Here is an 18,239-nt window from a genome sequence, read left to right on the forward strand (position 1 = left end):
GCTGTTACAATTAAAACTGTAAAATGTATGTGTGAATGAGTAACAAAATTCCTACTAATATTGTAAGTAGTATTGATAGAGGGCGGGCTATTGATATCATTCATCTCGAGGCTAGGCTGATGTGTGTGTGTGTGATGGTTGGTTGAGGTCGGGTGTGTAGGCTGCCTAAGGTCATCATCTAAAAATAGTGTAAAAGATCCTTCATTCTCGTAGTGTTATGGAAAATGGCAGATGATTTAACAGTTCATATTCGTGGATCCGACCGTTTCAATCCAATTACATATCAGGGTATTAATAGGTAAGCACCTGGTGTAGTATAGAACGGAAATACGATTTCTAGAAAGAATGACTGTGATAAATCTTGTGTTTTGCTAGGCCTACCACCAAGTACCACCGCCAATACACTACTCTACTCACCACTGCCAGTCTCGACAGCTAAGCAAATAGCGAAGTGGGTCTCTTTGCCTAGGCTTAGCTAGGCCTATATAATTTCTCAGATAAGTTCAGGCCTTATTTATAAAATAATTCCCGATTAAGAATAGTTTGTTTTTACTAGCCTAGAGAGGCATAGGCCTAGGCCTATTCTGTATAATAATTATTTATAAAATACAGAGTCAATTTAATTGTATAATGTTAATTAATGTACTTTTTAAAGCAAAAGATTGGGCACTAATAAGGTTTCGCATCCGGCCCTTAAAACGGTTACCAAATTATTTAAAACTTACAATTATTCAACACTAACATGTTCTTTGATGATTTGTTTGACTTTCATATAATCCACTTATTATCTGATAATTATGGTTTCTAATTAAGTTAATTAACAAATAATTAGGATGGTGTATCGTTACTGCCCTCGTTACTAACTTCCAATCACTCAACACAATTAATTCCGCACCACCGTCAGACGACTGGAGGTTTCCAGGGTCTGTCATATAATCTCTGCCCAATTGCAATTTTATGACTTTGCTGATAATTATTATTATTGTATTTTGCTTGATGATGATAAAATAAAAGTGAAATGTAGAATAAAATTTTGAGTGACATTCATACTATTTCCATTTAATAGGCACGTTTAAAGTCAGTGCACATCTATGGCTACCACGCTATGATGTATTATGTACAAACACTGATTCTGGCAACACCGCAAAGTTGTTGACATACTAGCCGGGTACAGTATGTAAGACGGTGCACCGCAAAGATATTAACCGTCCTAATTAATGTTTAATTAACTTAATTAGAAACCATAATTATCGGATGATAAGTGGATTATATAGGAAAGTCAGATCATCAAAGAATCTATTAGTGATGAATCAATTTTACGGCCAGTTGCGAAACCGTATTAATGCCGAAGATTGAAGTTACATAACAACATCGTGCCATGTATAGCTTAGACCCTAGTACTGAAACAAGTGGCATGCCATGTAGGCCTGCCGCCCTAGTGCACTAAGATAGCAAGGCTGAAGTTTAAGTTGAGTAAAGCCAGCTCCACCAATCAAGACCTCAGATATGTCAGGTTATCGGAACAATATCCATGGCCTAGAAATAAACTAGCTTTTTTTTTTGTGTACTACAAGCCACACCACTGTATATTCATTGTTTTTAATATGAATGATTGCCTCCGTGCAGAAAAAAAATAAGTTGCCTTTCACATAAAATGTGTTCCCTATACTTTCATTTAATGCATCTTAACAATTTGTAGACATTCAAAAGAAAAGATTTTTATTCTTGAAAATGCATCCATAATATTAGTATAATTATGGACAATAATGAGCCATGCTGAACTAGTAATACTACTGTATATTGACGTGTATATGGTACTACAATCACCAACAGAGCCAGCAAATAAACAACAGAATTCCTCTATTGGTTCTTGTTTAAATCTGCTTCAAAATTAAAGAGTACTTTTTGTGGTATCAACACCCTTTTGGATGGTATTTAATTGGCCCAATTCACATCACATAAAAATTAAAAATCAAAATGTGAAACTACTATTACTCACACAAACCTAAAAAACATTGTCTCCCTTGCCGAAAAATTTGGAATTCAACAACATAGTAAATTGAGGTTAGGGATTCTCCCATAGAAATAGATTCCATGGTTTTGTAATTTAATTTATAATAATTATTCTCAAATGTTTTTTTCCCTATTACACAAAGGATATGATTATGCTTTGGTATATATAACATGACAGGGTAAGTTATTTAGCAACTTCTGGTGTACCTTTCTGGTGTACTACTACCTTTGTCTTACCTGCTATTATATTGTGGCCATTGATATGGGTTGAATTGTGGCATTACCGTAAGTGCTGTATATTAGTGTTACTAAACTGTAATGCTGTACTTTCGTTAATATTGCTTTTCTGAAATTTCGTGCACAAGTTGATGTTCTCTACTACCCCTTCCCCATTCTATGACAATTATTGGATTTATTTTTAATAATTGTACTAAATTTTAATGTAATAATCGCCCAGTGTATTTTATTTTATGGATATTTTTGTTTATTTTTTTTAAATGATAACAAAAAACTGGCTGATGGTTCTGAAATGTCTACCATGTTGAAAAAAACAATTGTCGTGTTGCCAAACACTATTACAGTACAACTTAAATTAAGGGTTCATCCTTCGGTCAAGATTTTATGTTATGGTTAAATATTTTTTATTAATATTCTAATTCTATTATCTCACCAGAGCAGCTCTATTATATTTAGTCCAGATGCTTTTATCTGCTTTTAGAATATTGAGTAGTCTAGGTGCACAACGCTTGACATTGATAAATCAATGATGAAGTTTGACATTAGATAGTAAATTCTTAGCTATTTATTATCATTATTAGTAGTATTTATAATATTAAAATCAAAATTTAGCAATAATAAGCTGGTCTTACAGTAGGTAATAAGAGGCACTTTACATTTAATTTAAGACAGAAAGAATTTTCCTTTTTAATTACTGTGCCATTTGTTAGTTTTTTTAAATTAGGGTTGATATGATTTTTTTAATGCATAATAAACTATAGGCTACCATATTGTTTATTTCTATAGAGGGTGATCACTTGTCACATGGTACAGTGTATTTGCAGTTAGTAGACACCTGCATGACTCATGCAAGTATTGAACGGTTCGTCTTGTAAATTACATCATGTGACTTCCTTTTAGTAGATGCTATTTTCTTAACTGTTCTATCTAAGCACATTCTAGAAGCTGAGAGCAATTTCTGAAAATCACTTAGGGGCCATTTTTATTATTACAGATAAAAATTGTATTATAAAAATTCCAATATTTCATCAATATTTTTTATGCATTAGTGAAGTGATTGTATTTTTAAATTTGATTCACTAACATGATTCTAATTAGTAAATTTGTTTTATTGCATTATTTTTTTTCTTTTTTATTTACTTAAGTGTTTTCCATTCGTATCATTGACTTTTTTTGGCTCTCTGTATCTGTTAGGCTCTCCTTGTTTCGCTGTAAAAATTCAGCTTACTGTACATACAAATTGCACTCAATTTCTAAATTGTGCTAAACATTCTGTAACCATGTAGTTATTTTGTAGGTTAGAAGATAAATTAAATCTACCCAACCTTGACATTTAAGCATAGTTACATCTCATAGATTAGATGAATTATATACTGTTTGCTGAATACTCTTACTACAGTAGAACCCCTATTAAGGACACACTTTATAGGACCAAAGCAAGTGTCCCCTTAAGATGGGTGTCCCCCGAATATGTTTTGGCTATAGTGTTAAAAGATATACTTTCATTAGCTTTGTGGCCGAAAATGTGCCCCCTTTAAGGGGGTGTCCCAAAGGAAGGGTTCTACTGTATTTCATGTTTATTAATATTTTTTATTTCCTCAGGTTGATCTGTAAATAGATCTAGACACCTCTTTACTCTCTATGTCTGTATTTTTTTAACTATTATGATTTTTATTTCTAAATATTTCCCATTTTATTGTTATTTTTGATGTGTTTTCTCAGATCTTTTCAAGCAATTAGCGTAGCAATCTCTGTAGTACCTGCTCTGGATACAAATTAACAAAAACCCATCTGCTGCTTATAATTCGATAACTCACGGTACAACCATCAGCAGGTAGCGTACACGGATGCTGCAAGTAGTCATGTGCACCCATTTTCCATGCAATGCTGTTTCTGTGTACTGCATACGGCAACTAATCCCAATTGCATAATAACATAACATCTAACATAATACACCAGCTGTAACTTTTTCATTGCTCTTCGATGTCATGTTTTGTTAGTTCAAGTTTCTGTAGAATCTCTAGTTAAATTCAAACTTTTAATAAAAACTTTTCCTTTACATACAAAAAGGGATAAAAGCTTTTAATAATGAAAGGGGACAAAGAGGGGAGAAGGATTTATTAATACATTCTTAACTTTGATGATCTATCCATCTGATGAAAACACATTATTTAGTCATAATTTTTTTATTATTTTTAAAAATTACATTCATGCATTGAATGAAATAAAGGATCATTTTTAACACAAAAAGCAAAATTATATTTCATCCAAAATATATCATAAGTTTACAAAAAATAAAGTTTTTTTTTTTCATTTAGCAAAATAATTCTGCTAGTATGCATAATTATTACAAAATATAAGTTGTAAATAAAATGTTATTGATAGATAAAAAAAATGTGATTGTATGTAAGTAATTAACAGAGGCCGGCCATGCAGTAGTATTGCTTAAGATCCTATTGTGTAGTCATATAAAGAATAAAATTTTACGATGTAAACAGTTCAGTAATTGGATTGATTAATGCTTTAAATATAATTATTCAATTGTGAGGAAGAATAGCTTTCTTTTTTTCAGAAATTTCATAGCAGCTGGTGAGCATAATAAAAATAAAAAACAAATTATATATTTTTTTCTTATTTTTTCAAATTTTCTTGGCAATGTGAACACTTCAAAAGACAAAAAGATTATATTATATTTATATGTGAATTTGCCATTTTTGAAGGCAGAAAAACATTGCACTTAGTTTAGATTGAATTATGAATTAATTGCAGTGATGAACTCATAATATATAATATCCTGGTGCATAGCATGTATAATGCATGTAAACAAAGTCTCATTAAGTTTATAATACAGCACATGCACAAGATTCATTGCTAACTTTTGCTGGTAGTTAGCCAGTGTGAAAGTTATAGTAGTTAGCGTGGTAAGTCTGGATTCACATGTTTTCATTTAATAGTAAAGACGACCATCAGATCTGTTTACCTTTGTTTGGAGTAATGTATCAGGGGATGGTAGGTAGGGCTCATACCTTACAGAGACTTATACTGTGTCCTATTCTCATCAAGGTTTAATTCTAGGCTTACATTACAGCATATTTGTTGGATGTAGGACGTGTCCATAAACAATGTAAGTTTAAGATTCAAACAATTTTAATGTGTTGCTCGAGGCATCGATTGTTGGCTTTACAGTATGCAAGAAAACATCACAAAGCTTGCCATTCCAAAACCAGCGGTTATCGCTAATTGTTAAACTGAGTAATTTGCATACGGATGTGGCTGTATTGTATAATTTAGTGCAGAGAAGTCATTACATTTAGTTTTGCTCATAACTTTAGAAATAGTAAGTCGATTGCAGTAAATGATCCATCATTTTTAAGCTTTCAATGTGGAGAATATGAATATATTAAAAAGTCAATTTTCATTTTTCGTCAATGATGCTGGTTTTATGATGGGAAGCCACATATGTAGGCATACTATTCATTGAAAATAATAAAGATATAAAGAGATAAAAAATAAACAAGATCTGAATAGTACACAGCAACGCCAGTGAACCTGCCAATAATTTAAAGGCATCACAAATTTAGGCCTTGATGATTCATATTCTTTATAATAACCATTTAATTACCTCTTCTACAAATGTCCACTTGCATTGTAATAGCATCTGATGTCGTTAAAGCATGGGTCTTATCGGTAAGATGTTGGTCATCTGATTTTGAGTTCAACTCAGTTGACACCTTTGGCTGGGGAATAGTGGCGGAACAAGAGATTCTCCGACAGGGGTCCAAATTCCACCACATGCAGATCCAAAATCCTTGAAAGGGGGCACATCCGCATCAGTTCCACCATGGGTGGAGCATATTTTTAAAATAGTGTAGGCATCTCTAGACGCCCTGAAATAGCACTTTCTTCAGGCTATAATAAAAGTGCATTTTGAAAGCAATACTCCCCAACAGAATGACTGGTGGGGGAGTAGAGAATGTTCCAAATTGTGCATGACTGAATTACTAGGGTAAGCCTACATAGTGCATGGAAAAGACAATTTACATAAATAACCAAAAAATATATAAAGAGCTGATACTTAGTTGCATGTAATAAGGCGAAGATAAGTACTGTAATTTTCTTTCCAAATTAAAATTATACAGCTGATGCAGAAGTTATGGGTGAGTGGAATGATTTAAATTTCACTTCCCTTCATCTCTTTCCTCTGTAATACAATCTGGCATGGAGTAAGTCACTACTAAGTGTATCATTTCAATTTATTCAACTCAAAATTCTCTTCCCTTCCCCCTCAAATTTTAAGTTCTCCTTCCAAAAATACTTTGTATTCTTGACCACAACTTGTGAATATAAATGTCCTTACTTTTTAACAATAAACTATTACTTCGTAAAAGTTTAGTATAAAATATGTTTTTACCAAAACAACTTGTCATGATAAAATAATAGTATAATACAGGGATATTTTATACATTCAACTGCCTATTATTAATGATATATTATATTCTAATAATAATAGTAGTAGTAATGATTTAAGTTATGTACTGTAGTACACAATAATATACTGAATACTCAGTATGACCTTTGCACTTTAACCTTTACCCATGGATCGTATGCAAATCAATTGATATAAGAAAGTGGTCAGACACAGTCAAGAAAAGGATTTCATAATTTGTTCAGTTCAGTCTAATTGCATGAGTTTGATAGGATTAAATGTTAATACATAACACCATTATTTAATACTTTATTAAAAATATTGACAACTTAAAGTAGCGTTTAAACATATGACATTAATTATGATGATAGCCGGTAACTGCGTCTTAAGATCCTATACTCATTATGATTAACTGCATTGAACATCCTACAGTACTCATTTTTAACAACTAGCTTTATAGATTTGATTCGGAAATTACAGGAAGGAGAGAATCAAAACAACATTGATGTGTAAGAAAGAGACATTTTGCTGTCGTTGATTAATCTGTAAAAATTAAGTCAGAGATAGTTTTCGCACGCCTGATCCATATGGATTGCAGATTCTAGGTGGTTGACAGTAATAATTTGTCTTACGGTTTGTCATAGTCAGCAACAGTATTGCGTTGACCATCGGAATTGTCTGGGCCATTAATCTGCATAGGAATTATCTCAGCTGAAGGTATTGTCAAATCTTAGTCTAGTAATTTATTTTGTGTTGTTTTTGCCTTAATTAGGACTTAAGTGTTGATTCACAGAGATTAAGTTAATAGACTCTGTTTATTTTCTTTTGAACACCATAAGGCCAATAAAAAAAATTCTTGTGTTGGGTAGGTCGGTAGGAAAATTTTTTTTTTTTAATTTCATTTTTTTTTTCACCAAAAGCTGTTTATGCCTAAAAAGTAGAAAATACACAAAACTACAACAAAGACCATTTTAAAATCTATATTGAAGAGTAAAACGATCGCATAACACTGTCTATTCCAGCCTTTTAAGTTCATTAAAAAAATATATTTTGATGTAGAAAAAAAAAACAAAACTAAAATGCCGACTCAATTTCGAACATTTTGGGTCGGTTGGGTGTGGCCAACACAATAATTTTGTTAATTTTGCCTAATTAACAAAGGTTATTCATCCAACAAAGAATATATTATTTTGAACTTTCAATGCTTAATATTGCAAGGCTTGGGGAGTGGGGCTGTATTTAATGCAACAAAAATCAGGATTCCTCCCCCCTCCCCCAATCCATGAGTCGTCGGTTCATTGCTAGCAAATCCCATAATTTATAAAAGTATTTGAAACATGTTCTTTGGAATCAAGTAAAGATTCTCTTTGTGTGTCTCATCCGTTTAGGCCAAGTTAATATTAAAATTATTTTTAAGAAAAGGATTAGGTGCTTGAGTGGCCTTCAGATTTTTGTTGTTAATGCTGGAATCTAAATACGTTGACGAACATATGGAAAACTCGCAATGGAAAACTATTATATTATTAGTAATATACTATTCCTGTGACAAAGAAAGATTGTAATGCTAAGAAAAAAATCTGAAAGAAATAAATGCCAAAACACTACTGCTATGCACACTTAAAACAACAGGAACAATGTTCATTCTTCCATTATATTTATTTATTTCAGTGTATATCTAGCCACAAGCTTATCATTTTCAGAATCTTCAGGAAGTATGTCTAATAAAAAAGCTTCCAATTGCTAAACAAATATATATTGTGTGATATCCTAGCAACCATTTCATTACTATAGTAATTATTAATGAATGTAACAGGAGTTAATAGACTGATTCGGCTATGCTGGTTTACAGCCGGTCACATGACCGGTGTACCATGGAAAACATTAAACTGGGATCAGTGTGAAAGTATAGGAAAAAGTAATGTTATCGTCTCGAATCATTCACCCACTGTTAACGTGAGAATTAAATGACAAAGAAAGGCAATACAATTGTTCAAAATAGTGTTTGTTTACTTATTCTAGCATTCTCCTTGCATTGTATGCTTTGAAATTTATGTGATCCTTCGTAGAACTTAGCTAGCCTAAAATTGTAGCGTAGTTTGCAGGTCACAGACTCTCGTGCATACCAAATTATCGAAATATCTCATATTCCCTTGGATGACAAGTCACAACGTTTGTGTGGTGAATTTCAGGACATCAACAATCGACTTAGAGTAGCTTAAATTACATTTCAAAGAACAAATACAGCAATTATGATGATCTTGACAGCAATAACAGCTGCCATATCAATCTCCTCTGTGCCGGTCCATTGCTTACATCCAACACCAAAGTGACACCCGTCACCGAATCGCTCTATTTCCGTCACTACATATTTTTTAACCTTTCATATTTCATGAGCTTTGCAATAAAATTAGGTTTTTGAAAGATTAATTATAATTTTAGTAGTTTTAGTTTTTATTTTAGTTCTTGTACTTTTTTTTTTGACACCTTGATTGATTTTATTATTAACAACCTTTTAATCTACCTTGATTTCTATATTTCCTTATAAATCATGTATGGTTTATTTTTTAAACATTTGACCCTCCTTCATACTCATAAGCTTTGTAATAAAAATATATGAATCATTTGCAAATGGTTTCACTTTTCCTGTTTTTTGTCCTATTGTGTTTGTGAATTTTGTAGATGATCCCTTTTAGCATGGAATATGATTGTTAATGATCTAATCCCTTTTACTCTTAAATATCAGGTGTTATTTTTGATGCGTTGTTTATCTGTATGATTCCTTTCCTTTGGATTTGAATTTTGAAATGAATAAGAATATTGATTCTTCATCATGATTATAATATTACATTGATAATATTTCCAATATCTTATACTTGTTAATTTAGTTAATATTGAATTGTTAATGAAACTGATACTGTATTCAAGTTTTATAATGTTAATACCGGTATTAGAATTGCTAATACACTAACATTGTTTCCTTTTGTGTTTGAAAACTACTTAAACTTAAACTGTATTATGGTTGTTGAGCACTAAAAAGCAAGTAGAATTGGAATGATAACTAATACAGTATAATGTTATTGTTAATAAGTAAGTAATTAATCATGGAAAATCAGGTAATTGCTGTCTTTAATATACGGTAATAGTTTTTATCATATCATTTCATATTAAATTCAAATCAAATCCATATTTTCAAGACTTATTATTCTGTTTTAACAAGTTTTTGCAGTAATGTCATACATTGGATCCCATTTACACTTTAGACCAGGGCCAGCTTCAAAAGCAGACAGGGGGGCCAAACGCAGAGCCAGGCTGAATCCACATATAGAGACCAACTATAAAGATCAAAACTTGGTCAATTTTTTCCCTAAGTGTAAATGGGGTCATCACTGGGGTCATGATCATACCTCAATGCATTATAAATGTCAGAGAGGTCATCTGCTAATGCTGCATCGTGACCAATCAACAATGTACAGCATCATGGATGTTTATATTCTCAATTTATTTCAAAATATTAATATTGGGCTCATATGAAATCACCATGTGACTTCCTTTTGAATATGATACAAGTTTTAATTAATTTTCATGGAAGATATTTTTATGAAAATCATTAAACTTCTTATAGACTGATTTCTGAAGATTCCGCGCCAGACGAAGTACCACTGATAATGCACGAGGACGGATTTGAGAGTGAAAATGAGAGCCTTACTCGTAAAGGTGTGAAGAAACAGGGATGCCTTGCCCGCCTCTTCTGCTGTAGCTGGAAATGTTGTTGCAGGTAACATGTCTGTTGTATTGAAATGCTCATTCATAGGTATACCTAAGCTTTCTCCAAACATGTACCCATATATGGGCATGATGATGTCATATTACACCCAAATATGGGCATATCACATTTATTTGATAGTGTGAACATATATGTGGTACCTCATCATTATTATTATTTTATTATTGTTGTTATTATTATTATTATTATTATTATTATTGTTATTATTTAGTACTGATTGTTATGACACCTACATTGTATATGTGTTTTACATAATTCTTTGTGTGTACCCATAACAGCATATGTCAGCTCACCACTTTTTTAGGCCAAGTAAAAAAATAAATACTTTATTGAATGCATTTCTTTTTTTTCATAAATTACAAGTGTATTTAAAACCATTTTTTCCTTGAAATATTATTACACTGGCTCATACTGAATTGAGTCCTGATTATGCTTAATATATATTTGTAGTTGATAACAATTATTTTTCCAAACTGTTGCAAAGAGCAGTAGGTTTTCAGTTAATAATAGCGATGATGATGATGATGATTGAAGATAGAAACGATAACTATAATATAATTTTTTCAGCTGCTGTATAGCAATACACAGATGTTTCACAAGGAGCAAAGAGTTGCAACCAAGGACTGTGTGGCTAGGTCGCAAAGGACCCCACGAAGAAAATTATGCTGCAAACAAGATTCGCAATCAAAAATACAATATAATCACATTTTTACCAGTGGTGAGTAATTTCTAATCTCAAAACTAGACAATTATTTAATTATATTTTATTATATACAATTGTCGGTGGTTAAATGTAAAAAATTCCTAAACATTTATTTATTTATTCTGTCTTTATAGTGATAGCACTTTCAGTGACGTAGCACTGGTTTCACATGTAGATTACATGTACAACAAAAAAAAAAAAAAATGTAAAATAAATGCAAAAGAAATAAAAATCAAATGAACAGTAATTAAAAGAAAAATATAAACGTTTGAAAAGAACTACTTTAATTTGGACCAAAGCAAGAGAACATAACTTTCCATTGGAAATGAATAAAAATATTTTGTCAGAAATAGTATCAGTGGCGTCACGCTCTGGCGCTGACAGGGGTGGAGCGCTAGGGCCCCCAGGCACGAAGGGGGCCCCGACATTGTAGTTAAAAAAATATATAATATGAACTGTTCTGTTTTAAACAATAAAAGCTCAGTTCTGATTTTTGACATTTGTTCCTGATTTTGTGATCAATCTGATTTGCATTGTATATACGTTATGAAAACATGTTTTTTTTCACACTAAAATATTCCCTTTATTTATTTACACCTACATAGAGTACATAGGTCCTACTGGTAGGCCTATACCAGTTCCGAAAAAGTTGGCCTATGTAATCAATGTTGGTTTTGTCATAAAATTGTCTGAAATATTTCATCAGGCATGGACCATTCTATGTTCTCTGTTAACTCAGTTTAACAGTTCATAAATGACATAAGCTCTGAGCGTGAAAGTCCCCTCGGACCCCCACTAGGGCCCTTCACCCCATGGACTCCGTTCGGAGGTCTTATGCGTCCCCTTTCCACATGCGTCTGTTTGCTCGTTCCGCTCGAAAACTTAACGTTCGCTTCAATTACTTATTAGGGGCCCCAATAAGAGTCAGCGCCAGATCCCCACAAACTCTGTGACGCCACTGAATAGTATAGAATATAATAGTATTATACTTGTAATTATTTATAAATTGAGATTTTCTTGGATGTCTTAAACCGGAATTTTATGAACTATTTTTGTACTAAATTTTGTATACTAAATTAAGAATTATACTGTGCTGATGATACTTTATTTTACCTGAAATTTTTCTCATCTTTTTTGACTTTCTTTGGAATATTCTGTATATATTTTTATCCAGTTAAGTAAATTGATATCATGATATTTAAACTGTAATTTTTAAAATTTTTAAAATTTTTTTAAATTTTATTTATTTTTTTTGTTAAAGCTGTCATTCTGTGGAATTTTATTTGAATTTTTATTTAGAATTGAATCTAACTGTTGATATTTTTTCCTGTTTTTTGTGTATCCATGGAAACCAAATTTCAATTTCACTTGTACTATTGACAATAAAATTACTTTGAACTTTGAACTTTGAGAAGATTATACTTAAATTCATGAATTTGTTGAAAAGTATATTCAAAGAGGTTATGCTATGTACTAGTGTCATACCTACTCAAAGAGTATCAGAAAGTGTTGAGGATTAGGTATTTTTTTAGTAGTGGTTTGAAATGAATTTTTGACATTTAATATCTATTGATTTTATTTGAATATGTAGCAAGTCACTTCAGATAATATTGATCTAGACTCGTTTGATCAATACTGTAACATGTGGTGTGTTACTGTTGGTATACCATTGTATTAGTTTCTAGCTTAGACTGATATGAACTTTATAAAAATATTTGAATCAAATTACAGTTTCTGCTCCATTGAATATTGGAATAACACAAACTAAATCAAGTGACAAGATTTTCTGTCTACCAAAATAAAAATTTCACTTCCTAAAGTCTTCTTCCTTTGTAAAAACATTAAAAAATCCCATTAGACAGGGATACAGTCAGGGTTGTAGGTTTAGAAAACTAAGGGTGGTAGATGATTTAATAGTGGGTAGGTGATAACATTGGTAAACTCCAAATAATAAGAGTGGATTTTAAGGATGGGCAAGGTAGTTAATAAAGGTTGGTGGAAGGCCATGAAATTATAGCTTTAGACTTGGTGGAAGTGGAAAACTTTAAGGATAGGTGGCACTGCCTACCATAACTCTCTGTTTGTTAACATTACTTGGTATATCTGGCTAAAGTACATAATGTATTTTTTCTAAATATTGTTTTTTTTATATTTACAATTTATTTTTGAAGATATTATTTAAAAAATATATAAATTAGCCTTTGTGGATGTAAAATGAATGAAGTATATAATATATAATAATATTTTATATAAGATTGCATTTACTCATTCAGTATCACCCAATAGCAATGAACAATTTAAATATTAATTGTTAATTTTATCACATTGCTCTTTGTATGTTTGTTATTCAGATTTTAACATTTAGACTACCAATTATGTATTCTGCATTATTTTTTGTAAACAATAGCAAAATATTATAATTTTGTTATTTCTTTCTACTTTATTTCAAGGTATTATTCAACCAATTCAAGTTTTTCCTGAATTTTTACTTCCTTCTTGTTGCTTTATCACAATTTGTACCGTCGCTTAGGATTGGATATCTATATACATATTGGGCTCCATTGGTAAGTATCCACCAATCAAATCTCCTTTTTCTAAAAGTATCTAAATCAGGCAGCTTATACTTTTGATTGTACTGCATTATAAAACAACCAAATATAAGAAAATAATATTTTTTATATAGAAAATATTGAAATTAGGAAATATTCAATTTTATTTTTATTATGTTTACTCATATATCAATTATATAAATTTTAAACAAAATTATATGTTGTTTTATTAAAATACTTTATATAAATGTTTTAAATACTTATTATATAGAAAGTATTTCATAATTGTTTAAATATATGAAATTAACTGCCAGACCTTGTTTAAGGTTCCTTCCTGTGTGCCAAAACAAGTTTACATGTACAAACATACCTTTTTGAAATTTTATCTAGTCATATGTCATCAAAATGATGTGTCTAATAAATTGGCGGGACAATATTATTGGGTGAGTATACTCGTCGACGGCACTGTGATAGAACGTTTTATTGACTATGCCAAGTGCGAGTTATCTCGTCCGCTTTTTGCATGGGTTGGTATATGTTCAAAGGGTGCCCCCATTCGTGCCGCTCGAGTGTACTACCGGCAACGTAACACAACAGACATAAATACCTCATTTGTACGTTATCATCTAGATGTATCTTCCTCGAACTACCAGCCGTTGAGTCTGTGGTTCTACAATGTATAACAAAGAAGTTATAAACGCTAAGAATGTTACCCCAATTTTGACGAGTGTACTCGTCCCTGGTACCCCCAGCAACACCCTGTGGGAGAGTATGCTCGTCACTGGCAGCCAACGTGTTAAAACAAGTATAAAATTTGTTTTTTAGGGTTTTGTTATATTTGTTACCGTGTGTCGAGAAGCACTAGACGATTTACGTAGGTACCGGCGGGATAAGGAAGTCAACTCACAAAAATATAAAAAGTTAACTCCCAATGGAATCGTGGAAGTTCCAAGCTCAGACATTCAAGTGTCAGATCTTATATATGTAGAGAAGGTAGCATATGCTCTCCTTTTGGAGGTTTTTAAATTGATTTATATACTTCTATTTATTATTATTAATATATTATTTCTATTTATTATTATTAATATTAATTTTTCTATTTATTATTATTAATGTTAATTTTTGTTCATAGAATTATCATTATCAGTATGACTTTTTTCTTCCATATTTTAGAATCAACGTGTACCTGCTGATATGATATTCGTAAGAACAACTGAAAAAACAGGTAAGAATTATGCATTTGATATAGGAACAGATATATAAATTATGGGAATATGAATTATAAATAGATAGCTATACCTTGGTTGTTGAGTTAAAAGTCTCACTACCTCAGCCTCATAAAATACCATCAATAATTGAGAATAATTTCCATTATAAGTCAATCGTGACGTCATCACTGTAACTCCCGATGTTATTTGCCTATTCCCCAGTGTCCAATAATTTTTGTATTATTGGACGCTCGGCTTGATTTTTTAAAGGTTCTTGTGCAAAAAAAAATTCCTCATTTTTTCGTCACCACCGTGAATACATCAGCATCGCGATAAAAATTGAATTGAAATTGAAAATTACTTTTGTAAGACAAGCTTAATTAGAACCCGAAGAAAGTTAATTCAAATTCAATATTAAGTATGAACAATTAAGGAATTCATTGAATCAATGGGCCCTCATAAGCACAACAAACTAAACGTTTAATAGAAATATTCTAGACCTATTTTAAAGACTCAAGGAACAAATTTAGATGTAGGCCTACGACCAGACAGGCTGCCCAGGCCTCCTCCTACTATTACTAAACATAGGCCGTAGCCTGGCCTAGTTATGAAATCATCGCACGATTTTACCTGTCTGCATGCACTGACCAAAAAGGACATCAGTGACTGTATTCCCTCTCGAATGCTGAAATATTTATTTCTTTGACGAAAGTCTATCAATATAGCATTACAAACAAGTTCTTTCTAACACAATAGTTATTCATCATATCCGTACTGTACTGCTGATGTTAGATGAGTTAAAGGCGTACTGCAGGAATAAAGATCAGCATACGCACAGCTAAATGTCAATACGCACACGATCATGGGCGATGGCTGCTACAACAGTTGGTTATCAAAAAAACTAAAATTAAAAAGATGGCGATTGACTTATAAAGCAATTAGTAGAGCATGCATCGTACACTAAACGAAAAATTATTATAAAAAGCACTTTGGTTTGGTTGTTCAGCTCCTCGTCTATGAGACCCACCTTGGAGTGGATTGGACCCACCTTGGATTCAAAAATTTCAAGCATTAAATCTAACCTTCGTACAATAATTTTCCTATAGTGTACTATGCGGAGCTCTACTAATTGCTTATTATGTAAGTATTAAGTTGTTCACTGTTGAATTAAATTCATAATTACCTATTACTCTCTTACTTTGGCATTTGAAGTTATTCAGGTAAAATTGAAAGTAGGAGAATAACCCATAACTTGCATCGTCATTGGCTGAATTGCATATGGGCGTAGTACATGACTACCTAGCCATCGTAAATAGCTAAATTTTGTGATCGTTCTACAACGAAGGGGGCTGAAATGAACCATAGCATCGGGGTAACCCCCTTTCTGAAAGATTCATTGGGTTCTTTAAAGTGCACACAAGCCAGATGTGTACACTGGACCACCATTATAAGTCCTTATACAAGAAGACTTTGTTCTACCAACCAAACCCCGGGTGAGGAGAGTGGCTTGAACCAGCACTGATATTGAGGCTGCAGTTAGCAGCTCTCCTGCCTCACCGCTTGGCCACTCGAATTGTTTGATTGATTCATGGATGACATTTGTCTTTCAGGTGCTTGTTTTATAAGGACAGATCAATTAGATGGTGAGACAGACTGGAAATTAAGGCTAGCTGTCAGTCAATGTCAAAGGTTACCAAAAGATGAGGTAAATATGTTTTATTGGAGTATGAAAATATTGGTGGAAAGGTCGATTCCAGAATTACCCTTAAGGACCTCAGTTGAAATGTTTATACTATTTGTTTATAGTGCAGTGCAGTGAAAGTCAGTCCTTTCAACTCATACCGATTTTGGACAATTTGTACCATGTTTTTTTATCTTGTATTTTTTTTGCAGGACTTGTTTGACATTGAAGCAAATGTGTTTGCTGAGAAACCACAGAAAGCAATACATAGTTTTGTTGGCACGTTCTCTCGTGTGGACGGCGTGAAACAACAAGACCCCTTAGGCATTGAAAATACGTTGTGGGCTAATACTGTTGTTGCCTCAGGTATTTAGAACTCTGTAGCTGTGTGTGTTAACAACATAAATAACATTGTAAAGAAAACATTTACCAAATGAAAAGATGTAAATATGTTAATGATTAGTTAGTCAATGACTACAAATAATATATACAAATTTATTACTTTATACTTTAATTCCTGGAGAAAAAAATGTTATTTCAGGAAAAAAGTTTTTCTCTTTCCGCAATTAAATACTATCAAAGGATTACAATTTATTATTCTAATTACAAAAGATACAATTAAAATAATTTCAATTTTGTCTGTGAAAATAGTATAAAGATATTATTTAAATTATTCATAACTTTCTGTATGGAACACAAATGATATAATAGCTGTGATATATCTTGTACTGTTGTAGGTACTGCTCTTGGGTTGGTTATATACACTGGCCGGGAAAGCAGAGCCGTTATGAACACCTCCTACCCCCACTCCAAGGTGGGTCTCATAGACGAGGAGCTGAACAACCAAACCAAAGTGCTTTTTATTGGAACCTTGGTCTTGTCCATTGTAATGATTGCTCTAAAGGTAACATGCTTCTCCAAAAATACATTAAACAATAGATGAATTTCAAGCTTCAAAATCATTTTGTTATGAACTAATAATAATTTATGTTCATTTATTATTCTTTATCGTTTCGCTTACAGGGATTTGATGGCCCATGGTACCGCTATTTTTTGCGATACGTCCTCTTGTTCTCCTCCATCATTCCGCTTAGTTTGCGTGTCAATCTGGATATGGGTAAAATTGTATACTCTTTCCTAATACAAAGAGATAAAGAAATACCAGACACGGTGGTGAGAACGACGACTATACCAGAAGAATTGGGTCGTGTTTCCTATTTACTCAGTGACAAGACAGGAACACTCACCGAAAATGCAATGGTAGGTTATTCTTCTTCATCCTTTAATCATATAAATAATATTAACAAGTGTTTAAAACTACCATAGTTGGTTAAAATGGTAATTTCTTTATTTTATTCTGTTAAGTTGTGCTGCTTGTGAAATGTCTTCCTTTAGAAGAATTCTTTAGGCAGTTAGTCCTTTGTCCAACAGCATATATGCACATTGTTGTTATTCTTTTTATTATGGTAATCATCTTCATCATTATTATTATAATCAATTTCATCATCATCATCATCGTCATCATCATCATCATCAATTTCATCACCTTTATCATTTTCATCATCATCTTTATCATCCTCATTGGTTTTTTTTTCATTTTATGATGTTTTTATTTTTTTCTATACTATCAATAGTATT

The 18,239-nt window shown here is 32.1% G+C and overlaps 1 protein-coding gene across 5 annotated transcripts in view; it reads left to right on the top strand.

Moving 5' to 3' along the window:
* The first annotated feature begins 91 nt into the window (after window positions 1-91).
* LOC117123035 (probable phospholipid-transporting ATPase IIB) overlaps window positions 92-18,239 on the top strand; it is a 45,749-nt gene continuing 27,601 nt past the window's right edge. The window contains exons 1-11 of one of the 5 annotated variants that reach the window (XM_033268842.1): window positions 159-298; window positions 3,973-4,084; window positions 10,299-10,451; window positions 11,028-11,178; window positions 13,614-13,727; window positions 14,538-14,705; window positions 14,886-14,937; window positions 16,531-16,625; window positions 16,814-16,967; window positions 17,339-17,505; window positions 17,625-17,861. In XM_033268842.1, the coding sequence (XP_033124733.1) occupies window positions 10,342-10,451; window positions 11,028-11,178; window positions 13,614-13,727; window positions 14,538-14,705; window positions 14,886-14,937; window positions 16,531-16,625; window positions 16,814-16,967; window positions 17,339-17,505; window positions 17,625-17,861 (1,248 nt within the window). In that variant the 5' untranslated portion in view covers window positions 159-298; window positions 3,973-4,084; window positions 10,299-10,341. Of the gene's footprint in view, window positions 299-2,156; window positions 2,193-3,036; window positions 3,113-3,972; window positions 4,085-5,232; window positions 5,375-10,298; window positions 10,452-11,027; window positions 11,179-13,613; window positions 13,728-14,537; window positions 14,706-14,885; window positions 14,938-16,530; window positions 16,626-16,813; window positions 16,968-17,338; window positions 17,506-17,624; window positions 17,862-18,239 lie in introns of those variants that run through there. The other 4 variants (XM_033268840.1, XM_033268841.1, XM_033268839.1 and 1 more) reach the window with 4 other exon arrangements.

The sequence above is a fragment of the Anneissia japonica genome, unplaced genomic scaffold (assembly GCF_011630105.1).
Source record: "Anneissia japonica isolate Jap-2015-1 unplaced genomic scaffold, ASM1163010v1 scaffold2999_len715162_cov194, whole genome shotgun sequence".
NCBI classification, from domain to species: Eukaryota; Metazoa; Echinodermata; class Crinoidea; order Comatulida; family Comatulidae; genus Anneissia; species Anneissia japonica.